This window comes from Salmo salar, chromosome 08 (assembly GCF_965601325.2).
Source record: "Salmo salar chromosome 08, fSalSal1, whole genome shotgun sequence".
In the NCBI taxonomy this organism is placed as follows: Eukaryota; Metazoa; Chordata; class Actinopteri; order Salmoniformes; family Salmonidae; genus Salmo; species Salmo salar.
Genome location: NC_138298.1, coordinates 22,361,027 through 22,387,944, shown reverse-complemented (window position 1 = coordinate 22,387,944; position 26,918 = coordinate 22,361,027). Strand labels below are relative to the sequence as shown.

The 26,918-nt window shown below is 46.6% G+C and overlaps 1 protein-coding gene across 16 annotated transcripts in view; it reads right to left on the bottom strand.

The window, feature by feature from the left end:
* Positions 1 to 4,517: 4,517 nt before the first annotated feature.
* The window catches only part of gab1 (GRB2-associated binding protein 1), a 68,236-nt gene continuing 45,835 nt past the window's right edge, over positions 4,518 to 26,918 (bottom strand). For 6 of the 16 annotated variants that reach the window (XM_045722786.2, XM_045722784.2, XM_045722801.2 and 3 more), the window contains 12 exons: positions 21,494 to 21,622; positions 21,010 to 21,175; positions 17,698 to 17,914; positions 17,206 to 17,289; positions 15,997 to 16,667; positions 14,750 to 14,844; positions 14,189 to 14,534; positions 11,761 to 11,850; positions 10,568 to 10,661; positions 10,058 to 10,175; positions 6,795 to 6,923; positions 4,518 to 6,677 (listed from right to left, as the gene is read on the bottom strand). In XM_045722786.2, the coding sequence (XP_045578742.1) occupies positions 6,519 to 6,677; positions 6,795 to 6,923; positions 10,058 to 10,175; positions 10,568 to 10,661; positions 11,761 to 11,850; positions 14,189 to 14,534; positions 14,750 to 14,844; positions 15,997 to 16,667; positions 17,206 to 17,289; positions 17,698 to 17,914; positions 21,010 to 21,175; positions 21,494 to 21,622 (2,298 nt within the window). In that variant the 3' untranslated portion in view covers positions 4,518 to 6,518. Of the gene's footprint in view, positions 6,678 to 6,794; positions 6,924 to 7,288; positions 7,365 to 10,057; positions 10,176 to 10,567; positions 10,662 to 11,760; positions 11,851 to 14,188; positions 14,535 to 14,749; positions 14,845 to 15,996; positions 16,668 to 17,205; positions 17,290 to 17,697; positions 17,915 to 21,009; positions 21,176 to 21,493; positions 21,623 to 24,325; positions 24,465 to 25,516; positions 25,800 to 26,918 lie in introns of those variants that run through there. The other 10 variants (XM_045722800.2, XM_045722803.2, XM_045722789.2 and 7 more) reach the window with 10 other exon arrangements.

Here is a 26,918-nt window from a genome sequence, read left to right as displayed (position 1 = left end):
GTTTGGAACTGAGGGATTGTTCCATTACTCACACACTGTCAAAGATACTGCAGAGAGAGCCTCACATCCCAATCTGCATGGAGAAGCATACACACACACACACACAGGCAGGAACACAATCCCTCCTCCTCCGTCTTTCTCTCTCCTTCTCCCAAAAATATGCACACAGTCTCTCTCCATCTCTCAAACAGTGTCAAAAACACACTCACACTCCCTCTACTGCCTGCTGTTTCTCCCAAAAACACACCCACAGACTGTCTCTATATCTTTCTCAACAACATGAACACATTGTCAAACACACACAAGCACGCATACACACTAGGGCCGGGACGATACCAGTATGGTAATACTCTTTAGTATGGTGGTAAGGGAACAAAACACAAAGCGGATTGAACTTGTTTAGTAATCAGCTCTAATGTTGGAAACAAACATGATGTCATCCAGAGTCACATGTATTTATTTACCAAGCTGTAGCACCATATGTTACATACAGCAGGTTATTAAAGGACCAGAGAGTTTGGTTTACTTCGTGTTTTCATTTTTGCTATGGAAAAAATATTGCGATACTGGTATCGTCACAACACACACACACACACACACACACACACACACACACACACACACACACACACACACACACACACACACCCCCTCCAGTGGCTTCTCAACATCCCAGGCTGGTTTGATATCTAACATCTCTACATTAAAATGCTTGTTAGCAACCTAAAACAAAACACCTTTATCTTTCATCTCTATTGACTACAAAGTGTTTGAAGTCAGAATAACACTGATCAAGGAAAGCTAAATGGGTTCTACATTCTCCAAACAAATGTATGCCATTATTCTTATCATAACGAGGCATACCAGTACCTCGCACATTCAGCACCACAGAGAATGTGAGGTAAAAAATGTCACAGCGACCAGCTCGTATACTGTAATCTATGGAAATGTGTATTATGTTTTAGTACAACTAAAAAGAACACGGTCAAGAGCATCGAGTAGCAGAGTGACAGTCAACAGACTTAGTCACCTATTGGACGAAAGCCGGGAAATTAAAGGGGCAATCTGTGATTCAAACAACAAAGTGGACACCACGTCACTTTTCTTGGTAAACAGCTGAGACAAACATGACATTTGGGTATATGATGTTACAGCAATATGAATGCTCGCATACAGTAGCCTTGGTAGAGACAACCCAGGTAATGTAGCTAACCCAGTAGCAATATCACAGCTTCCCTCTCTGTCCCACTACACCACGTGTCAAACTCATTCCATGGAAAGCCGAGTGTCTGTGGCTTTACGCTCCTCCCTTTGAACTTGATTGATTAATTAAGGTCAGCAATTAGTAAGGAACTCCCCTCACCTGGTTGTCTAGGTCTTCACTGAAAGGAAAAACCAAAAACCAGCACACTAGGCCCCCCATGGAATGAGTTTGACACCCATGCACTACAGCAATAGACTGTCAATCATAACTAATTTACTTCAATTAGGTTCTTCACTCAGCGATCAGAGTCTTAATGCAGTACAGCAAAACACAGACATCTGTCACTGTACCCAAAGAGTAAATCTATCTTCAGATGTGGAGTAGTAGTGATTTATAGGATTAAAGATGGCCGCCCAACGGTAGCTAGCCTAGCGCCATTCGCTCTAGCACTTCTGTATTTGAGGAATAAATGGGAGACCGGTTTCAACGGCATAAATCTGTATGACACGGGTTAGAGGAAGTACTCCGAGATTTATGTTGAGGTGTTGCCGAATGTCTTTGGGACTGGGAAAGGGGGAGAATTCTGCCGTGATATATCGAGAGTGATATATTGTCCTAGTGGACTATGTTGTGATATAGTATGTATGCCCTTTGGAAAGTTACTTTGATGTTATATGTGGCTAAAAGTAAACGTGTGAGATTTAAGAGGGTGTCTTGGTTTATTGTCCACCTATAGGACTTGGGTTGAAAACCAATGTGGATTCATTGAAGTGGTGCCAGTTGTTTCATCATAACCACTGGAGTAGAACCTATCATATTCAACCTTTAGCTGATCCTGCAGCTTCCAATGTGCACAGACGGACGGTTTCCCTGCCTAGTCCTCGACTAAAAACACTTCCAGTTGAGATTCTACATTAAGGACGCTTTTTAGTCAAGGACTAGGTTTAATCTGTGTCTAGGATACTAGTCCTGAAGGTGTTTCTACCATTCTCATGTATGAAGTCCAATAAATAAGTGTTACAAAATGTATCTTATGATGTGTATGTGATAAGTTCAGGCTACATATCATTACTCCTCTCCCATAATAACATGGGTGAGTGTTGTTAAGAAAGAAACAATGTCCATCAATCTTTCTCAGAATGTACTGCAGCACCCTGTCGCGCTCAACGTGACGCCCAATGTGGAAGAGCCCGTCAACTTCTTCACTGGTTTGTCAAGCAACAATGCCCCCTAGTGGTGTAATTGGTCAACAGCAATGGCAAGACTGACATTGATAAATGACTAGTTTACGTGTTGGTTCCTAGAAGTCCCTACCCATTGTTTTACATGGTGGTTCCTCTTTCTAACCATTATTTTTCAACCAGAGGAACAGTGAGACAAAACAGAACAAAACAACATTAGACATCCAAGAACAATGCCATACTCATAATTTATGGAATACGCCCAACTTAAAGATCCCGACAGTAGAAGTAAATAAATTGGGAACTATGGAAAACAAACACAGACATAAAAATAAGAATGGTGTTGAATATGAATCATAATAGAAACCAGAGTATTCAGGCCATCTCCGCCTGCCACATTTCCACTGCTCCTCAACAAGTTCAATTTGAGACCAATTATGATTACGGTCCTCTGCTGATTTCCATTTAAAATGTGTCAAAAACGACATGAAAGGCTCATTTATTACGAGTGCACGTAAGAAGTCTCTCTGCAAGCTACTGCGGCAAACAGTGATAAGAGAAGTGAAGTAGAGGCTTGAAGGCTGCGTTTTACACTAAAATTACATCAGATCTTTTCACATCAGATTGAGCACAACTAAGTGTGAGCACAACTAAGTGTGTAGCATGCTAAGGTGACAACAATGCCTGCCATGGATGTTTGCCAGTTGCTCCGAATGTTCAAAATCAGTGTTAAAACGCTTTTAAAGCCTCGAAGGATAAGATGATCCAACTTTCAAAACCCGTCTTTTTTTGGCCAGCCACAGCAATCAACTACCTACCTAGGTAGCTGTTTAGCACATTCACTAATTCGTTTGTAAACAATTAACAAGCTAGCTACTTAGCTACCACGTTTCAGTAAAACTGTTAACAGACAAGCTAGCAAGCAACAAGATATGCCACGTAAGTCTAAAAATCACTTGAGGGCAAATCAGATTTGACTGTTCAGACAAGTCGCCAGGCCTGGAGTCAGATTTTTATCTCATTTTCAAACGACATACGGTGGTGGTTTGAAATGTACCTTGAAATATCCGATTCCATGTCATTTTTGGTTGTTCGAATCGGATATGCTAAAAAAATGGATCAGACACAAAGAAATGATAAAAAATAAAAATGTGTTGACGAGTAATCATAGAAAAAACTGGAATACTTCAGCCCATCTCCACCAGCCACATTTCCACTGCACCTCAAGTAAATTTGACTAATTATGATTCCAGTCCTTTTATAATAATTGGATTTCCATTTAAATGTGTCAAAATGACAGGAACATGCTAATAATGTATTATTAGTGCACATAAGTCTCTGCAAGCTACTGTGTCAAACAGTGACATGAGAGGAGTAAAGGCTAGAAGGGTGCGTTTACACAGGCATCACAATTCAGATTTTTCTTCACTAATTAGTCTTTCGACCAATCACATCAGATCTTTTCAGAGCTGATCTGTTTGGTCAAAAGACCAATTAGTGAAGAAAAAAAGATTGGCTGCCTGTCTTAACACAGCCAATGTAGTACAAAAACCCTAAGTGCAATCAATTCTCTCATCTTTCTACAGACACTTACCCACTCAGTCCAAGCACACTTCCCATACATTGACAACTGTCCGCTTTTCATCCAGATTACATGTTGCTCCAAATCTTCAAGGGAGAGATTAGATTTATATGTAAATTACTGCATGTTGAAGAGGTTTTTCCCTTGTTGGCTAAATGGAGAGCTATCAAATTAAAATGAGAATAGTGAACAGGTGAGGTAATCATTGATTGGGGAAGTGGTAGGCATTTGGACACTTCCTGAAACAGAATGGCACAATTTAGTACAGCACATCACTTTGTGCGTGCATTTCTCATTCCTCTGTAGAAATGTCTGTGGTCCAGAGGAGGCTGGTGTGAGGAGCTACAGGAGGACGGGCTCATAGTAATGGCTGGAATGGAATAGATGGTCAAACACAAACCATGTTCGACTCCAGCTCCTCCCACCAGCCTCAGTGGGTGGGACTTCCTGGCCTTTGTTCCCTTAATTTCTCTATCATTGTTTTCCTCCCTATAGTACCCAACATTTTTTTTTAACATAGGTGACATACTGTAGGTGACAACACAGAAGATTCAAAAAAAGGTTGTTTTATTTAGTTTACTTTCAAATGGAAATGTTTCTCTTTTGATTCATTAAAAAAAGATAAAGCATCAACGTTTTGCAGTTGGTCTCGAGACAGAAAGCTGCAATGGGATGGTGAGAATTAAGTAGTATGGAAATGACAGTACAGGCACAGCTTTTCAATTCAAATGATACATGCTGGAATAGTTGGTGCAAATATATACAGCAAAGACTAACTCTCCTGGTAAAACATGCTTAGGATTTAGAGAGAAATGGGCCTGTATTCATGGAGCATCTCAGTAAGAGTGCTGATCTAGAATCAGTTGTTTTGCCTTTTACAATGACTAAGATTACATGAACAGTGGAGACCTGATCCTAAACCAGGGCCGGGTTCCCAAAACTATCTCAAGGCTAAGTTCATCATTAGAACCGTAGGATCCTATGGTTCTAACAATGAATTTAGCCTTAAGATGCTTTCGGGAAACCGGCTTCTGCACTCCTACTCAGACACTGTGAATAGGGTCCCTGGAAAGTTAGTAAAGCCAATAGTCGTCATGAAAAAAACCCCACTACGATTCTGAAGTATTTTCTTTTTAGGTAAAACATCACAATTTCTCACTATTTACAAAGACATATCAAGTAAAGTAGATCGTAAGGCATACATACATCAAATCCCAGAAGGTGTGTGTGTGTGTAAATCCATTTGAAATAAATTAAAACCTAAGAGAGATAATGAAATCGACACGCCATCACAATAATAAACTCCTGAAACAAATTGACTGGCGCTCGTTGAGAAGGCATTTTCAACAGCACTTTGCTCTATAGCATCAAATCTGTCCGTTGATAGATTATTACATGGACATCTATCGTTGAGATAACTCAAAATAAATTAGAAATGGAAATAGCTGTTATTAGTATTTGAATGAGTACCTGATTTCTCTCTTCTATAAACCTACGTTTGACACCTTCGCATAACTCACAGAAAGTGTCGGGGAGCTTCCCGTTAAAAGCCGTCACAGTTGATTCTGTCATTTCATATCACATGTCCCGATACCATCTCGGAGAGTGTATGGAATTCCACCCTGCAGAATTACCACACACACACCGTATATAGTGTTGAATAAAGGACACTTTCTGTTTATATACATAACACTTTGTACAGACTTTTTGTTTTGCAAATGTCAAGCCGTTTCCTCTTCCGCTAAAAACTAAACGAGGAAGAGAATAATTTCTCAGTCGATTAAATGACGACGTTTCAGTGAATCCAAACCTTTGATTGAGCACTTGGTCAGTTGCGTTTCAGAAAAAGTTACTTGTATTCTATTTCCTTGCATTCACAACAAGTTTTTCACTAAGAAAACCTGGTTCTCTCTCTTACAATGTTTTGGATAATATTAGACCTGTACAAGACAAAAATGGCCCAATTTCCTACCAGCAAAACTAGGCAACCTTGGCAGTAAAGTATTAAGTAGACACTAAGCATTCTGATTCTGAAAGAGAGATGACCCATTCTCTCCCAAAACAGACTCCAGACAGTGTCCCACAGTGTTGTGATTTAATCATAAAGGAAATGTCTTTAAGTCTTCTCCTGGTCATTCTCCAACCAACTAGAGGAAAAATCTAAACTGAAATCCACCATAAGTGGCAGTAAGTGTTCCAGACTCCAAGTCTTTGTGGATGTGGTAATGTCTTTACAGAGTCCCCATATCAGGCAGGTGAGGACTGATACATCAATCAAACCTACTTGCATCCATACTGCATTCAGCTTATTCCTGGCACATACCCCCTGTCTGCCACAGAGGGGCGCTGTGCTGTCGCTGTTCTGTCCTCGGACTGACTGATGGCAGTGTAAACTAAAGACAGTTCAGCGGCCCTGGAGGTCCACCGGCCCCTTCACTTCGGCACTAGGAGTCTGGAGGTGGTGGAGGAGGTGAAGGCCGGGGCCCGAGCCCGGGCTTGGAGTAATGTCTGCGGCCCAGCAGCGTGAGGCTATAGCTGGGTGAGCTGGGGGTCACTTGGGCCCTTTGGTGGAGGTGTCTGTCTCTGTGGACTGGCGTCCGTCGTTCCAGGCCTCCCGGGTGCTCTTGAGGGCCTGTGTCCGCTGCTGGTCCACCACCACGTAGTCCACCCGCTCATCTGACACTGCCAGACCAATCCCATTACTCTTCTTCTGGAGAGGAACACACACACACACACACACACACACGTCAGCTTCAATAGTGAGTGAGTGAGTGAGTGAGTGAGTGAGTGAGTGAGTGAGTGAGTGAGTGAGTGAGTGAGGTCTCACCTTCCGTGGTGGGGTAGACTTGCCGGGGTCCAGGTCTAGGTCCAGGTACTCCACCTGCTTGTCTCCTTTGGGCTTCACCATTGGGCTGCTCCCCCCGTCCGCCGTCATAGGCGCACCCAGCTTCATGTTCTAAGCAACAATGGAGATACCATGTTACAGTGGAGATAGGGGGATGATAACACTCACAGAGCATGATTAAATGTTAGTGCTACACTCTAGGAGTGGGCAAGAGGAGTGGTAGTACAGCTACAATGGAGACAGAACTAGAACAGTCTACTATTAAACATACATTGAGGTATTACGCAAACCTCAAGTCACGTCAGTATGTACACTACCACTGCAGACGGTGCCTGAAATCTTAGTGGGTTTTGAGGGGAAATTACACCACAACCCACACCATGCAGTGAGAGCATAGGCTCTATGGGCATCTCCGGTTAGGCTCCAAACTGGCAACCCAGGCAGCTTGTCTAACCACACTTGGCAACCCGTCTCACCTCCTCTACGGTGTCAAGGCCCTCCATCTCCCTCTTAACAGGGGTGATGGGGACAGTGCAGTAGAAGGACTCCTCTCTACAGAGACAGCAGGGAAAGGTCAGAGGTCAAACAATAACAAAGGATGTACTGAGAGGGGGAGGAGGAAGAGAGGGACTAGGAAAAAATATAAATGAGTGAAAAAAGCAACAGGAAGTAAACATTGGGTAAAGGCGAAGAAACGATAAGGGAAAACATATCAATCAAGCAGACATACTATACAGGAAATTACCCATTTTGCTGTTGGTGAAGTTAACCAGTCAATTTAGGAGAGAACGGAACAACGTTAAACAGTGATTATGCTGTTCAATTTATGACTCCCACCGGGAAAATAAATATATTTAGGACATTTTTGCTGTATTCAGACAGATTAGAAACAGTGGTGAGACAAATTAGTGAGAGACAAATTAGGAGACAACGTGGGAAAGGTGGAGACAGAAATCAAACCCTGGTCACCGGGGTTGTGTTCACGTGCCTACACCACCAGATCATGGAGCCTGAGCCAGGGAAAATTATTTATATCTGACCTGTCAACAAAAAGGGTCCTTGAGAACTGATGGAAGAAAAACACAAGTTAGAAGAATAGAAGAAGCAAAAAAGAGATGTCCATCAGATGGACTGAATACCTGCAGGGGGAAGGAGGAGATGTCCATCAGATGGACTGAATACCTGCAGGGGGAAGGAGGAGATGTCCATCAGATGGACTGAATACCTGCAGGGGGAAGGAGGAGATGTCCATCAGATGGACTGAATACCTGCAGGGGGAAGGAGGAGATGTCCATCAGATGGACTGAATACCTGCAGGGGGAAGGAGGAGATGTCCATCAGATGGACTGAATACCTGCAGGGGGAAGGAGGAGATGTCCATCAGATGGACTGAATACCTGCATCAGATGGACTGAATACCTGCAGGGAGAAGGAGGAGATGTCGATCAGATGGACTGAATACCTGCAGGGGGAAAAGAGTGAAAGCGCAAACGAAAAAGACAAAAAAAGCAGGATGACAAGTGATGGAGGGGGAAAGAAGAGGTGAAGAAAATAGAAGTGTTGAAGAGGAGTCCTTCTGTGGCAACCATCAATTTATCCATAAAAGATGAGGTTTGGGAGGCCGAGGAGGATGATAACGGAGTATAACTTTTACTAGGTATACTATACTAACATGGGAAATTAGAAACAAGAAATGTGGACTCATCATTTCAATATCACCACACTAACAAAAAACAGTATGTTTTGAAGTGAAGTCAAACTACACTATATACACAAAAGTATGTGGACACCCTTTCAAATTAGTGGATTTGGCTATTTCAGCCAAACCCGTTGCTGACAGGTGTAAAATCAAGCATACACCCACGCTATCTCCATAGACAAACATTGGCAGTAGAATGGCCTGACTGACGAGCTCAGTGACTTTCAACATGATACCATCATAGGATGCCACCTTTCCAACAAGTCAGTTCATAAAATATCTGCCCTGCTAGAGCTGCCCCGGTCAACTGTAAGTGCTGTTATTATGAAGTGGAAATGTTTAGGAGCACCAACGGCTCAGCCGCGAAGTGGTAGGCCACACATTCTCACAGAACGGGACCGCCGAGTGTTGAAGCGCGTAGGGCGTAAAAAACGGCTGTCCTCGATTGCAACACTCACTACAGAGTTCCAAACTGCCTCTGGAACCAACGTCAGCACAAGACCTGTTCGTCTGGAGTTTCATGAAATGTGTTTCCATGGCCGAGCAGCCGCACACAAGCCTAAGATCACCATGCACAATGCCAAGCGTGGGCTGGAGTGGTGTAAAGCTTGCCGCCATTGGACTCTGGAGCAGTGGAAACGCATTCTCTGGAGTGATGAATCACGCTTCACCATCTGGCAGGCCAATGGACAAATCTGGGTTTGGCGGATGCAAGGAGAATGCTACCTGCCCCAATGCATAGTGCCAACTGTAAAGTTTGGTGGAGGAGGAATAATGGTCTGGGGCTGTTTTTCATGGTTCCGGCTAGGCCCATTAGTTCCAGTGATGGGAAATCTTAATGCTAAAGCATACAATGAAATTCTAGACCATTCTGTACTTCCAACTTTGTGGCAGTTTGGGGAAGGCCCTTTCCTGTTTCAGCATGGCAATGCACCCGTGCACAAAGCGAGGGCCATACAGAAATGGGTTTGTCAAGATCTGTGTGGAAGAACTTGACTGGCCTGCACAGAGCCCTGACCTCAACCCCATCGAACACCTTTCGGATGAATTGGAATGCCGAACGCAAGCTAGGCCAACATCAGTGCCCGACCTCACTAATGCTCTTGTGGCTGAATGGAAGCAAGTCCCCGCAGCAATGTTCCAACATCTAGTGGAAAACCTTCCCAGAAGAGTAGAGACTGTTATAGCAGCAAAGGGGGACCAACTCCATATTAATGCCCATGATTTTGGAATGAGATGTTGGAAGAGCAGGTGTCCACATACCTTTGGTCATGTAGTGTATTTAAATTATTCTGCATACTGATGTTCTATGGATATTCAGCCCACTAAGATATGCCATCAGATAAATTACATTGCAAATGGTGCACTTCACCGTGAATATTTTTTTTTTTATAATTGAATTGTAATACATTCATTGGCTACTGACTGTATGTGGAACATTAGCTTATTAATGTGACAAGTTTGTTGTTAGAAAATGTACATAAATCACTGTAGGATTTAACATGAATATTTTAGAAGAGAGTAGTTGAGGACGTGTGTTACATACTAGTTCGTCTGCCTTAGAGACCATGGCTACATAATTCTCATCACAGTCCTCGGAGTCGGTGCTGGAGGCGGTGCTATGCACCGAGGGAGGCCTGGGGGGCATGGGGAACCTGGAGGGACTGAGCAGCGTCACACACAGACACACACACACCGTTTAACACACTGTCGGTACACACACACACAAATAGCAGCAGTGCCTGCAGAGTTCCCTGCAGATTAAAAATGACTCACTGGAAAAAGACAAAAAGCATATTTCTAAGACATGACTACTTTGACATGTTATGAGGTGACTACAATCATGCGGAGGGTTAGTGTTCTGATATAATGCCAAACCTACAGTCATATGCAGTAGAAAGGTCAGTGTCAACTTAGTCGAATTCCAAAGGTCAGCTTTATGTTTTACTCCCAAATGGTTAGGATGCGGTGAGCGACAATAATCCTAGATCTGTGCGTAAGGGCCACTGACCCTGAGCTGCTGTAGAAGTAAAAGGTCAAAGGGTAAGACACTTACTCCCGAGCAAAAGACCTGGTGACAGGCGAGCGGACAGGCGCTGATGACTCCTCCCACTCAGGTAGGGGCTTGATCTCCAAAGGGGCGGGCTTGGCTGTAGAGGGGAGGGGCAAACACCCCTGTCAATCTTTCTCATCACGTACCATCATCGCAACACAATACATTCTATTCCACCATTCAAAAGGTGGTGGGGAGGTAGGCTTTCATTTGGCCAACAGAGGTCCCTAAAAGCCACAATACCTCATTACAAGACTAAAACTGTAGGCTGGATTCCAATATGAGAAGTTGAGTGTAATACAAAAATGTAATCAATTGGTTATAGGTTTATAGAGTATGTCCACATTGAGTGTCCACAGCCAACCGTTCCCGCATGGTTAACGTAACAGAGCCCAATCTGGCAACCCGGGTGCTATAGAAACACATTCAGCATAGCTCCCTCAGCCTGGCTAGAAAACACCATCTGGTGCTGCAGTCTACAGGACAGCAGCACTAACACTTCTCAGCCTACAGTACAGCACTAAACACCCTTCATGCAAACCAGAGATATATATACACATATCTGAACAGAACATAAAGAGGGGAAAATATCATTCATCGTACCTGAGTAATAAACTTTCCTCCATTACAAATACAATAAAGAGCACATGATAGAATTTATTACATGTTGAAACAGGAGCATGCCAAAAAGTGTTAAAAATACAAGAGGTAATTGGTTAGAACAGTCCATCACTGGTGTGTTTGTGTGCGTCAGTAACCTAAGAAACAATTACTGTACTCGTGTAATACATTAATGCTATTGATTACTTTGAATACGTGGGCTTGAGATTTGGTTGTTGGTGCGGTACACTAGTACACTGACAACGTTCTCCTACGTACTGGAGATCTACCACTGGACAACAATAACATTCCTGAGATATGATCTTTCCACCATTTCCTGAAGAAGCCTAGAGGATAATATCTGTAGGGTGTTGGTGCGGTTCAAAAACATGTTATGAGAACAAAATGTGGAATCAGAAATGACAACTGAACAGAAGAGGGGCCCCCGCTGGTCCAGGAGTTAGTTGATTGGATGAGACAAGATACCGCGTGATGTCACAGGAGAACATTCAGAAGCATGCGTTGAGTTCAGACACGTTCGGGGAGAATGAGAGATGAGTATTCAGAACCAGGCGTCGTTGTTTGGTAGTACCTACCCTTGCGTCGTCTTGGGAACTCCCCTACGGTCTGAGAGTCGGTTCGCTCTAAACCAACCCCCTTTGCTCTTATTATTTTAGGACTCTGACCTGATTGGTTAAAAAAGAAGACTTTTCACATTACCATCATTGATAAAACGATGACATCATTGTAACCCCTATCTTAATAAAACCCTGCCATGCAAAGCCGACAGATCAACAGACTTTGTTGAGAGACAACTCACTACTTCCACCCTACCATTGCGTCGTCCCTATTGGTGTATATACAGTATAGACAGGACCATCGCCATGGCAACAGCAGACGATGACATTTCCCATCATGCACCTCACTCCACGCAACATGGTTGTGACGAGGGAGTACAGCTACGACCGGAAGTTACTTTTCATAGTAGGTTAGGAGAGCATTTTAGCTAACCCTAACCATTTTCCTAACCTTAACCCATGTCTCCTAACCTGCTGGGTCAATTCTCCTAACCAGCTATGAAAAACTAACTTCCGGTCGTAGCTGTACTCCCTCTAGTCAGAACCCTGCAACATGGCTGGCCTCAACAGAGACTTAACAGGACAACAACATGCACCAGTATGAGTGTGGAAGATCCACTGAAAGGACCATTTTGAGTGCAACAACACATCCACAACAGCAGACAATAAAAGCGCACATGTATCTGTACACCAGCAGACTGAAGTTATAACCTTATGTATAACCATCACTATAGCCAGAAAACACCGCATACCCCAGATAAAACCATGGCAGACATTTATAATTGACCCCATAACAAAGCCATAAGGAAAGTGAATGAATGAAGCTACTTGTCGGCATCGACCACAGATGTTTCAGCCTCACAAGACCTCACCTACAGAACCAAACCAAGCAAGAGAGGCCCAATCCCAAATTGACCCCTGGACCCTATTCAATTGTGGAGATCTGAGAGGAATTGATTTGTTAAAGCAATGTGGTCAAACTTCCACCAAGTGCATAGAGTCTAGCGGTCGATTTGTACCAGAGCCAGCGAGAAGGCTAGAGAGATTAACCCTGAAGACTACAGAACACAACAGCCCTACAAGAACACACAGGCTGGACAACAGAGGTCCCAAACTCAGCAGGTGGATAGCAGTGGTGGTTAAGGTGAGGACAGAGATTGCATTGAGATGGAAGTTTACGGTGACGGCCCAAGGTTATGAAAAACTAAAGTAAAAAACTAAAGTAACTGTATGCCTATCCCTTTGTCACCATACTAAGGACCCCATGACCACAGTAACATTCCAGTCTAACATGTCCTTGCACTGAATCACTCACATTCAGCACCCCATTGTGACACCATGGTAGACACTGGAATGAAAATAGCCAAGAGTCATTGATCTGAAAGTTAAAGCTCTAAGCCGTGAATAGAGAGGGACTGACTTCAGGATTTCTAACATCTTCCCTGACACTGAGTCCCCCTTTCTTCTCTACCATTGACAGTGACTGGTAATGACCTCTGCTTTGGGTCTGCCTCCCCCGTGGGATATTCAAGTCCTTCCCGCTCTAGATTGAAATGTGGTTCAGGAGGGGGTTGTTGCGCCATCAAAGAGGCCCTTTCAGAGGGGGGGGCTCCATGGTGATGGTGGCCCAGGCCGGTCACCCCCCCCAAAGCCCCAGAGAGGGCCCCCTGAACTCAGGGACAAAAGTCCCTTTGAATGAGGTGAGGGGGATAGAAAATGAGGAGGAGAGCAGGCTAAGCTAAAAGAGGCTGAGAGGAGGGTGGATGAGGCTTTGTCTAGAACACTGCCTACATTGAGGAGAGAGGTCTAGAACACTGCCTACATTGAGGAGAGAGGTCTAGAACACTGCCTACATTGAGGAGAGAGGTCTAGAACACTGCCTACATTGAGGAGAGAGGTCTAGAACACTGCCTACATTGAGGAGAGAGGTCTAGAACACTGCCTACATTGAGGAGAGGAGCAAAGGGTGAGCCACAACAATCTGCACTCCTGTCTGATGCCATACTGGAATTGTATAATGACACATTCTGAAGTGTTCTACTTAAGCAATAAGGCTCCTCGGGGGCACCTAAGGGCTGTTCTTACGCATGACGCAATGCAGAGTGCCTGGATACAGCCCTTAGCCGTGGTATACGGTCTGATATACCACAGCTTTTAGCCAATCAGTATTCAGGGCTTGAACCACCCAGTTTATAATTCTAAATAATGCAATGGTCATCTGCCTTTCATAACCATGAGCCAGCACATGTAAATGAGTGTGAATTAGAGTTGAATGCCAGGATGTAGAGAGACGAGCAGTTGTGAAAACATTGATGCAACAGCAGATAAAGACAAACGTACCAAGATTCTCTCTCATTCAAAGACACACCCCTTTACACCCCCATTCCCCTTCACAGCCACACCCCTTCACCCCCAGCCATCCACCCATCCTCCCTGCCCCCCTCACCTTTGCGGTCCGGTTTGAGGTTGCGGTCCACGGGCGGGGGCTGACAATCGCTGATGAGCATGGGCCTGCGGGGTGGGGTATTGGGGCTTGAGCGAAACCCCATGTGGGCCGGCGGGGGAACCTGCTTGCCCAGGGAGAACTCTAAGGTGCCCGGGCCCGGGGTCATGGGGACATAGTTGGGTTCCATGATGGGTTCACAGCCCGACAGGCTGCCGGAGCGGTGGTGGGACGGGGAGTTGGCGCTCATGGGTACGTAGTTCTGGTCAACTTCCTCCATGGACTGGCTGCCCACTGGCATCATGCCTTTGTTTTTCTGGAGGGGAGGGGGTGCAGAGAGAGAGGCAGGCTACATGAGGGCATAGACAGACATAAGACAAAAACACATACACAAGAAAAGTAGTGAGAGCATGCAAGCTTCCTCATCTTAATCTGCACCTTAGTACACTTCAAAACTCCATAGTCATAACAGTCTAATACTTGGAAGGATCAGTATCGATGTGAGAGGTCCTTTATGCTGATCGTTTTAAAACTGATTCGGGAGCATGTCGTGGAAAGACTGACCAAGTAGCTGTTGAAGCTTTCGTTGAAGTCAAACGAGCAGCTCTTGTCAGAGGGAAACGTCCTGGGGATATCGTAACAGTCCTGGGAGCCCAAATCTGCAACAAACATGACAGAACACTTAAAACCAGTGTAAACACAACATACCTACAGTATAGTAGTCTAGGTAGGGCTTACAGCAGTATGAATCAAAATGGTGTTAAATACTAAATAAAAAAGGGCATACAAATGCACCATTGGAACCACAGTAAGTGTTGAACAGGGATATGTGAAGTCTGTCTCATCTCGGCACTCTGGACTATAGTTGCCGTTCTTGCTCTGGTCATCATGTGTAACTTCACACTAATGCATTTCAGAAGGAGTTCAGACAAACAGGATGATACGACTTGGGAGGTCGCCAGACTCTAAAGCCAAGGCAAGCAAAGCAAAGCCTACTCTGGTACACAAACGACTAGACAAAACGGGGAATCCCGGGACATTTGCAAAACGTCTTTGTGTTAGTTAAACAGACCCGTTTCATGTTAAATGATAGGAACAGAGTTGGACCGGATGTAGCTGGGGATAATGTTTTATCTTGAACTTTAACCTCCTATGCTTTTTTGGTCGTGTAAATGACTGTCCTTTAACAAGAAAAATATTATACATTTTTTTTGGGGGGGGGACAAGGGTTATTACCAGCGGCCACCACCAGAGGGGGTGATGATCAGTGTTTTTTCTCTACTGCTAGTAGAAAAAATGGGTTGGGAGCATCGACTGTACATAGAGGTTGGAACTAAGGCACCAAACTGCTTTCTCCTAAACTCTGAAAGTACGTGTTGTCTGTCTGCATGGTAACCGAACACCACTAATACTGCTACACCAGATGTCCTTGGAGGCAAGGCAGTCTTCGGCTGTGAAAAAGTATTTGTAATTAGCCATTCAAAAACACATCTGTCGCGTCAAGATAATTATCCTGGAGGATTAGACACTTGCTTTGCGCTGCAGATGATAGTGTTGGCTGACAACAGCACACACCAGCCATGTGTTATGAACATCCTATCGTTGCTAGCATGTGTATTTAGCCTTTATAATGATGCACACACACACACAATCACTTAGCCTCATGATTAGTGAAAGGATGTGGTACCCTGTCACTTAGCAAAAAGTGAGAGTCAAATGGAATGCTCGTGATCAATTATACATGTTTCTCATCTATTTGACAGGACTAATAAATCAGGACCAATGAATCAAGATCAATCAATGAGCCATACCTTTCCTGAGGCGTGATGAGTCCATGGTGCCGATGGTGTTGCTCCTCAGGGCCTTGTTCCCGGCGCTGGTGGGCACGCAGTAGTTCCCGTCCGTCTCCGACATGGAGCGCGGCACGCAGTACGTGTCCGTGGGCGAGCGCTCCGCGGGGGGCGGCGGGTGCCCCGGGGTCAGGGTGCTGAGGGAAGGCTTGGGGGGCCGGGGCGGAGGCATCCCATCCCCACCCTCAGACCCACCACTCGCTGGACCCCGAGGCACTTGATAGGTACAGTTACTGCCTGGTGTGGGAGGAATATCGTAGCTAACCGACAGGTTCCTCATCTGAGTCTCCATGGAGGGCTTCCGCGAGGGCGCGTTGAAGACGTAGAGCTCCGGGGCGTCGCCGTCGACCGGGACGGGGGGCGAGGAGGCGGAGGCCGACTTGGGAAGGAGCACAGTGTCCTGGGAGTAGGAGCGGGGGAGGTGGTAGAGGCTGGAGGAGAGGTCGCCTCCGCGGGAAGGCGGAGAGTCATAGATGGAGGAGGCGGAGGAGGGGTGAGGGGGCAGGACAGAGGAGAAGAAGCCGTTGGCGTGCTTAGAGGAGGAGCTAGTGGAGGTTGGCGTGCGGTGGGCGGGGACGTTGTCGTTCAGGTCCGTCTCCGACGAGGTCGACTTGGAACACTCGGCGTGGGCTCTATGGCAACGGCACAGATAGATAAACATCAGGAGGCTGAATGGTGTGTGAACATTTCACACACACTTCAACATAGATTAGTGATATGGGTTACGTCAACAGAACCACCAATAACTCCTATTGAGGTCCACTGGATATGTTGTTGAGCAGATCTCATTGAGTTGTAGGTTCAGTATAATGATCCATGTTTCATCCTGTGGGTCATTTCAAAACATGCAGGGTCAAACACTGCACTGTCCTTTGCCAAAGGTCCATTGACATATTAAGCTATTCTGGATCATTCCTCATTTCCCTGTGCTGCATTTTGGATTAATGAACACTTCTCAAACACATCAATTCCAAAGGTAAGTGCTGGGTTAGTTTTGTGTGTATTTACAATGTGTGTGTATTTGTGTGTGTCTACATGTATATGTGCATGTTTATGAACCTGTGTGACTTTGTGCACAAGTGTGTGTGTGTGTGTGTGTGTGTGTGTGTGTGTGCGTGCGTGCATGCATGCGCGTGTCACTCCACACTAGACAGGCTGCTCCAGACTCACTGCTTAACCTGGGGAGGAGAAGAAGCCCCTTTGCTCTCACACTCCTCCAGGAGGAGGTACTCCTGGGGGAGAGGAGTCACAGAGCTACACCACCACACGCAGAGAGGAGGAGGAGGAGAGAGTCAGAGAACCACATCAACAAGAGAGAAGAGGCACTAAAATATGGACAACATAGAGACAGTACAAGAGACCTACTAAAGCACACAAAAGTAACCGGGAAGAGAGCGAGAGGGCGGGGGAGGAGAGCGAGAGAGGGCGGGGGAGGAGAGCGAGGCGGGGGAGGAGAGCGCGGGGTGGGGGTGGGGGGGGGGGGAGAGCAAGGCTAAAGACACCATACTTAGTTAAAAAAAAAGGACACAAACCTAAAGTACATTCTAACAGGAGACTAGATGGAGACTAGATGTCAGAGAAACACATAGGGAAATGTCACAACACCTCTCCACTCTGCACCAATGGCAGCACTGCACTGTCATATCATGACCCCACACTCACCTGTTGGGCTCTGGCTTCTTGCTCTCACAGTTGACCAGCCACAGGTAGTCCTGGGGTTCGTCCAGGCTGGACTCTGAGTCCAGGTGGCGCACGCTGACCGGCTGGTAGGGAGGGGGCACGTTGGTCAGCATGGCCGGAGGACCCCCCAGGCCAGGGTGAGGGGGGGTGTCCACCACAGAGCCACTGCTGGCCGCCTGGTGGGCGGCCTTTGCCGCTTCTGTGGGGAAGAAAGAGGAGGGGGGAGGGAGACAGTCAGAACATCTGTGCACCGGAGTTAGGATCATGTTGTTGAGAATGCTTCCATGCACAACAGTTATTACCGAAACGTACATGTTCTGTTGTGATGATATTATAGGTGTTTGTATGGTTAGATTTCTGACTTGTTTGTGTACAGAAAACAGTATAACGTTCTATAAAAGCACTACAGAGCAGCGGGAGTTGAACACATGACTGAGATACCGCAAGATACATCCAGTATAAACAGGTGATGAGTCAGACTTGAAGGACACCTCTCTCACACACACACACACACACACACACACACACACACACACGTCTGTGAACCACGCAAATACTGACTTTCAAATCTTAACAATCAATGATTACGCATGAGAAATACAACCATGAAACTAAAATGTAGCATTACATGTACATTACAGTTTGAGGGAATTTACTGAGGGAAATATAAACCCAAATGCTTCCTTTCTTCCTACAGCTACTGTATCTGCCAATGTTGTTCACACCTTTAATACTGAGCTGTATTCTTATCCAAATCTGTTTTGCCTTTTGAATCCCAACCACGGCCAAACAGCATTTCCTCAAGGTCTCTGCCTTGTCCTTCTGTGTGTGGAGGCGACTGTGTGTGGAGGCGACTGTGTGTGGAGGCGACTGTGTGTGGAGGCGACTGTGTGTGGAGGCGACTGTGTGTGGAGGCGACTGTGTGTGGAGGCGACTGTGTGTGGAGGCGACTGTGTGTGGAGGCGACTGTGCTTGGTTGTGCTCTATTCATAACCTACTCTCTGCCTGCATTACTCCCCGCCTACACTTCTCAGTGTGGTGTACACACACGCACACAGTCTTTGAGCGGCTCCCTAAGTGCTCAAGCTCAAGGATGCGCACCCTGAGATGACAGCTGCTCTCTGAATCGTTACTCTCTCCCTCTCGTCCCATCCCGCCCTTCCTCTCCTCCACTGTTCTCTTGTACACCCTCTCCCTCAATCGCGCCCCAATCAGTCACTATTCTCCTGCTTTATCCTGTGCACTCTCCTTCTCTCACTCCCTATACATTGCATCCCTTCATCTCGTCTCTTCTCCCCATTCCCCTCCTCAGTTCTCTCCCTCCCACTCTCCCCCCACTCCACCCACACCTACTATCCTGCTTTATACACTACACTCACTCTCTCCATCCCCTTGTTTGTCTGTCTTATGTGCGGCTTCACCCAGGCAGCAGGAGAATCCCTTTCCTCCTTATTCTCCCCCTCCCACACCGGTGGTTTACAGCCCTGCTGCTCCAGCCCCTTCCACTCGCTGACATTTCCCCAGCCACGGTGCACCCTCGCCTGGGCGCGGGAGTGGGCTGAACTGTCCCCTCTTTGTTTGTGCTGTATGATCAGCGAGCGAGACTTCGCAAGGCACAGAGAGCAGTAGCCAAGGCCCCTCTGCAATATGAGAGCCACGCCGCTCGACCACAGAAATCTGCATGGGTATTAAGACAAACTTGCTGCTGGAACCCATAATAAACTCAACCTTCCAAAACGGCCCCATAGATATTATGTTGTGGTTGAAGTTACACTAGAACAGAGAGGGTAGGATGCAGCCACAACACCGAGGAAGGAGTGAAGCTGACCTTGTTGAATACATGGTCTCCCTGTTGTCATAGATGTAGTGGGTACTGCTGATATCATAGTCCAGGACATTTCTCCTCGACTAGGGCCTCTAAATGGTTCCCTAACATTCTGATTAAACCCACATGCATTACAATAGTGAGTTTAGACTGTAGGGTCCATTTCTGCAACTCAACCACAGCCTAAAATTAACACGCGCCAGCTGCAAAATGCAGGTAGATTTGGGCATTGGTTTTGTTTCATAGCTGGTAAATGAGTCGCACAAAGTCAAAGAACTACGAATCATATATAGCCTATCCCACCTCTGCTGCGACACTGCCTGGGCTGGAGGCTGTGCGCACCTGAAGAGTGAAAGATACATTTTTAGAAGCGCTACGCACAGGCATAAACGTTGGTCTAATTTACAGAAAAATGTAAGTCTACTGATGTGAGAATTTGTCCTTGTGTTTCTTGGCCATTTACATTGTTTTGTTCACAAGCTAGGTTTTTTTTCTATGTTTGAGTTTCAACAGCTAGAGAAGAGAACTCTTCTAGTCAGACTCAATCTCACAGGCACAAACACGAAGACTGGAGCCGCGTTACCACGGTAAACCCCGCTCTTAAAGGGACAGGAACATTTTTGTCTCATCTGTGATATTTTGGTTAAAAATGTAATTAATATACCACATTACTTCTTACTAGTAATAAATGTATTGTTTTAGAAACATTACAAAGCATGCTCATCCGTTTTGAGTGGCTGGTAGATTTTTCCATCTAAAAAAATATACTTTTTAGGCCCTGAACTCGACAGTACCTCCCGTGTCAGCTGAGAGGGAAGTTTAGGTCCGGAGGCACCTGTATGTGGCCCCCACTGATGACGGTGGGAATGGACGTAGAAAGAGGAACTCTAAATAAACCACAATTCTGGTTTGGTGGTCCCCATTTACTCGCTTTTCCCTGAGTAAGCGCGCGTGCGAACGAAGTAACGAATGTGAAAGAACAAATGAGAGGGAGAACAAATGAGTGACAGAAAGACCGCGAGAGAAAACAAACCGAGAGAGCAACTGAGAAAGGGGGAACAATAAAGGTAGAGAAGGAGATAAAGTGGCAGTGGGGCTCAGCTTAGGGGGGAGGGAGGGGGCACACAATGCTTTAATTATACAGGGAAACATGTGGTAACGTGAACCCACCTGAAGACACGGCTCGTTAGGCCTCATTAAGCCTGTGCTGGAAACAAAGGCCGCTTGGCACACCGTGTTCAAACCAAACCTACACTACACCAGGATGTGATCATTATGTGAGAATAATACGTGTGGGGAAAGACTACCGTTTTCTCATGCATATTACTGTTCTGTTGCATTTCTGCGTTTCTCGCTTTTCTCATTGTATAGACACATCTCAGAGTTCCTCTCGTGTGTGCATGCGAGTGTGCGTGCCTGCGCAGGGATGTGCGTGGTACGTGCGTGTGCGTGTGAAGCATCATCATTACCGTCGTCCGTGGGGTTGAAGCCGCAGATGTCACAGATGTAGCGGACCCACTTGTTCATGTCGTCCTCCGTGTCGGCCACCAGGTAGAAGACACGGTCGATGGTCTTGATGTCGAAGATGAAGCTGTGCTCCAGGTCCTTCTTGTTGAACGTGAGCCCTGCGTCCACCTGTGGGGGGGGGGGGGGGGGGGGTTAGCATTAGCATGTAGCATTACCAACTACTTAACAATAGGGCTTAGCATTAGCACGTAGCATTACAAACAATAGGGGTAGCAATATCCGTTGTAGCCACAGCAGCTATAAGCCACTGTCAATGTCATTACTGTTATAACTGCCTTTTAGCAGTATTAGCTAGTGGTACTGTAGCATTACTAGAACCATTAGTTTTCCCTGATCACGTGACCTGACAAAAAACGTATCACATAACTAGGGTCCAGAGTAACATACTCCGGGCCCTAATCAGCCGTAGCATAAGTAGTGTTTCACCTGTTCACACAGGTTGAGGTCGATCACGCGGATGGGCTTCTTGGCGTGGTCATTCTTGTAGTACTCCAGCACGTCTGGGTCGCCCGAGAGACGGCCGCTGCGGAGAACAAACCACCGCTTCTTCCATGCCTGCAGAGAGAGGGGAGACAGGAGACATTTTCATGTTGATCTGTTCACATATCATCCCTTACTTAAATTCCACAGTACACCCAGAAAAACTCCCCCACCCCCCCTTGAAAAGCTTAGCAAACCCCTGAAGACTTCACAACACATATTCTGGGGTATGGCCTTGTCCTAGAGTGGCTCAGGGGACCAGAGAAGAGCGAGAGAGAGAAAGAGGGACAGGGAGAGAAAGGTCACTGTGTGTTCGCTCATACGGCTCCATTCCTGGCTGACCACAGGCTGGACAGGGGCTTTGTTTTTCCACCCTGGCCTCTCTGTGTGCTTCTCTCTAGCCCTCCCTCTCTCCATCGCTCTTTCCTCTGGTCCTGTAAGCCACACAAGGACAGGCCTGTGCTCAAAATTCACCCACTCTCCCCCTCTTCTTATATCCCAATCCATCCCTCTCCCTCTACAGCCTCTTCAGCTCTCTCCTCTGAGCCCCACTAGGACAGACAAGCCAGAACTATGTGTCTGGAACACCAAGAGCCCACAGTCACCACAGACAGACATAGTTTGGTCTGGTTAGGTCTAGTAGCCCGACTGTGGAAGAGCACAACCAACCACTCTAAAAAGGGCCACAGGCAATTAGGATTTTACAATAGGATTTGTCCTCCATCTGTCTAGGAGACACAGGTTCCGGGAGAAATGGCACCCTATTCCCTATATAGTGCCCAACTTTTAACCAGGGCCTATATGGAATAGGGTTCCATTTGGTACACAGGCACAGAGCTTCCAAGGCAGCTAGGGTTTAAACACTGGGTACAAAACCCAGACAATGGGATATGGCAAAGAAATAGAATCTAAATAGAATCCCATTCTATTTCTATGGCAGACTTAAGACTGTGGGATGGATAGGTTGACAATGGGGAGTGGTTTAGTTTTAGTTGCACAAAAGGCACTAAGAATAAATCCCGGGTGTCAATGATCGTCAGCCACTACCATCCGAAAGTCAGTCAAAGGAGAAAACGAGACGGAACCAAGTGAGATGTCTAAACAGGAGTCCGCTCTCTAATGCTTTTATTTTTACAAATGAGGCCCGGCCCATCTAGATGTCTTTTCACCTAAACTGTGTAGCTTAAACTTATAACGTGGTTAACTTGTTCAATGAAACCCGCTCCCTGAACTAGGAGAAGCTAACTCAAGGATAAGCAGGAGTAAAAAGCACATCATGAAAACAAACTGTGGCTAATTGCTATGAGCCACCAACTCTGATTCGCTGAGTCACTTACGCTAAGCTTGAGTTTTTTTGGAAGGATTCATTCCCGGATTGCAGCTTTAATTGTGCTTAATCAATCCGCTTCAGGTTGAGCAATATTGTGGAGCAAAATAGACTCTGCCTATCAATGGACACTTGATAGAGGTATTGAATATTGAACAGTGAAAATGGATACAAAAGATGACATAACAGAAAACAAATGCTATTCATGGATTTCAAACAAGGAGGGTAAACCAAAACGGTAGAAAAACAACTCCCTTTGGAGATCAGAGCCCTGGCCTCACCCAAACACAGCCAGCAACGGCCTGTGAGGAATGCAAACTAAAAGCTTTGTTGTTGTTTTTTAGGGTTAAGATTCGAACCGGATTAACAATGCTGTGTGTTTTTTTCACCCTCCCTTCAATTGTTTTTCCATCCACAGAGTTCCCTTTGTTAGCGGGCCAAGCTCCGGGTAGGGACGAACAGCCAGGAGGAGAGAGAGAGAGCTCCGGGTAGGGAAGAACAGCCAGGAGGAGAGGAGAGGAGAGAGAGCTCCGGGTAGGGAAGAACAGCCAGGAGGAGAGGAGAGAGAGCTCCGGGTAGGGACGAACAGCCAGGAGGAGAGGAGAGAGAGCTCCGGGTGGGGACGAACAGCCAGGAGGAGAGGAGAGAGAGCTCCGGGTAGGGACAAACAGCCAGGAGGAGAGGAGAGGAGAGAGAGCTCCGGGTAGGAAAGAACAGCCAGGAGGAGAGGAGAGGAGAGAGAGCTCCGGGTAGGGACGAACAGCCTGGAGGAGAGGAGAGAGAGCTCCGGGTAGGGACGAACAGCCAGGAGGAGAGGAGAGAGAGCTCCGGGTGGGGACGAACAGCCAGGAGGAGAGGAGAGAGAGCTCCGGGTGGGAAGAACAGCCAGGAGGAGAGGAGAGAGAGCTCCGGATGGGAAGAACAGCCAGGAGGAGAGGAGAGAGAGCTCCGGGTAGGGACGAACAGCCAGGAGGAGAGGAGAGAGAGCTCCGGGTGGGAAGAACAGCCAGGAGGAGAGGAGAGAGAGCTCCGGGTGGGAAGAACAGCCAGGAGGAGAGGAGAGAGAGCTCCGGGTAGGAAGAACAGCCAGGAGGAGAGAGAGCATCGTCCTGCTGTCCTATTCTGTCAACATGAGAGCCGACCCTGGAGAAATAAACAGGCTGGCTGAAGGAGGAACTTTTCATGGACGTTCACACACACACCCTTTGAAATTCTAATAGGCCTACATTCATGGCACAACCCTGCAAAAACCCTAACACTCCTTACAGTCTACAAGTAAACATGCCGGCGCAGGGTTCAAGAGGTCTGCTTGACCCCGCCCCGCTCCCACACAGTACGCCCCACAAGAAGCTCTGCTCTAAAATTTCAACCCCATTTAATAATCACTGTTTATTCAACCATAAAACATGACCAAAAACAGCCTCCAGATAACAATACACAGAGCAACTAACCCAGTCTGTGTAGAACTGGTCCTGTCCAGCATGAACAGCAGCCTAACCTAACCCAAGCAGCACACATTAGCATGTTGTTGTTGCGCTGCTCTGTTGCGGTCAGACAAAAGAGGGCGACCACTCTCTCTGGTACATGACAAAGCACTCTGGGCTCAGGTTACCCTGTGGGGACACCGATAGGGCCATGGGGTGAGGTTACACTGGGGGAGAGAAAGAGCGAGAGGTTAGGCCAGGGTCGTGTTCATTTCTGCTAAGCATTTCTTATTGGACAAGCTCAGGTAGTCCCTTCCCGTTTCAGTACTTTTTCTACCGTTTGGTGCCTAATGAAAACGACCCTGGTTTAAACACACGGGGACATTTGACAGATGCTCTTATCCAGAGCAACTTACAGGAGCAATTAGGGTTAAGTGCCTTGCTCAAGGGCACGTCGACAGATTTTTCATCTAGTTGGCTTGGGGATTCGAACCAGAGACCTTTCAGTTACGAGCCCAACGCTCTTAGCCACTAGGCTACCTGCCGCCCTGCTGCTGTCCATAGTAACAGCTGGTCTGACTAGTTTCAATGGTGCTGGTTAAGAGCTTGTTGAAGAAGGCTTGTTTGAGTGGTGCTTCATTGCAGCTTCAACACGGAGTGAGTTTTACAAGCCTACTTGATTAAGGGGTGCTTTTCCCATATTAGCATGGTAGCAGATAGTGTGTAGGGGTGGGAGGAAAATGGTCAGGGATGGAAAGCTGTGTGAAAACATGAGCAATGAGAATCACTCTCAAAAGCTCGCTTTCTCCACTGACCCACACGTGGCCATTCCATTCATCACACCTCTACTCTAGTTAAATCTTAGCTAAACTGGTCCCTGTAAACCCCTGCCAGGTTCGTATTCAGTGAAACTGCACGCAACCAGAAATGCCATTGGTGTCTCCAGCCAGACAGCCAATGGCATCTCGCTGACACATACTTTCTATTGTCAGTGGAAAACAGTCCAAAAAGCTCTTCACAACAACCACACATGACAGTGACTGATGCACACAGTAGCTGAATAGCAGCACTGTTAGACAATAACTGTCCACAGACCTAGCCTGGTTCCAGATCAGTTTGTGTGGTCTTGCCAACTCTTATGGCCCTTGTTTTGACAATTACCATAAGAGATGGCAAGACAGCACAAACAGATCTGGAACCAGACCAGCACAGACCTACCTTGTGCTATTGATCCTGAAAAGGCCAGCAGAGGCAATGAGGACTCTAGCAGTGCTGAACTCCTGTTACTGTCCTCTCCTCCATTGTAGTCAATGAGGCACAGAGCACAGAACAGTCAATAATCCAACAGTCCCCAAACTGATCTGAGAGCAGTCGTTACTGATCACAGAACACAGCTAATCCAGGTTAGTCTACTTCCCAAGGCCCAAGACGATAGAGTCGATCAACTGATCACAAATCAGTCCTTACATACAACCAACCAAACAATCTAAGTCGTAACCAAGTGTGTGTTGACTCTTCACTGTCTGGGGGAGTGGAGTGGGACGGGGTGGGACGAGACAGGAGGAGCCCCGGTGCAGCAGCTGTCCCCCCCCCCCCTCCCCAAGCACCCTCCCCTGCCCTCTGATAGGGTGTGATGCAGGAAGAGACCCCTGTGCCCGCTCCAGCCTCCAGCCAGACAGAGACACCATTGAGGGGACGACCGGGAGGACTGGATGGGGGAATGCCATCCGAGTGGAGTCACACTGTTGCCATCAGGGCCCCACTGACCCAGAGACAGAGAGGAGAGGGGGGAGAAGGGGAGAGAGATGGAGTGTCTGAGAGGGAGATGGATGAACAGTATAGAGAGAAGAGAGGTAAAGGAGGAAGAAGACAAGAGTGAGTGAGAAAAGGAAAGAGGGAGAGAGAAAGCTAATACAATAGACTTGAAGCACTTTACCACATTGGGGGTTTCCCCACATTGAAGACTGGTTATGGGGTGTGGTGGGTGAATCAGAGGGACAGGGACAGACATTAAGCAAGGGGGTAACAGTGGGTGGGGCACGGGGCCCTGAACCGCCACATTCCTGGCTATGGCCTTGGCCCTGCCCTCCTATCCAGAGAACAGTGGCCTTTGTTGGGCTTGACTTTATTAAGCTGCCCCCTGGAATATCTGGAGCTCCAGGGCTCCAGTCTCAACCTTCTGCCTGATAGATAGGGGCCACAAAGGGCCCAGAGCTTTAGAGACTCCCAACTACCCAATCGTCTGCCCATACATATGTATTTATATACTGGAGTCTTGACATATCTACTGCTGTACATACGATGCAGTAGATCTTGTGTAGATTCATGCAGTGTACATATATATTGAATTTGGATTACTGTTACAGTGCTGTTTGGCTGTTAATTGGATTCGTGCCGATATTTCTTGATTTCCAGTGTAAAAAAAAATATATATTGTTTACTATGACATTTTACTGCATTGTTAGGAGCTAGTAACAAACGTTTCTCTGCATTAGCTACATCTGATAAACTGTGTACGTGACCAATAAACTTTGATTTGATTACTGTACCAACACTGACATTCTGGGAAGGTGGCAACAATACCTACCCATCATACAGCATGATGTAGCCTAGCGTCTGG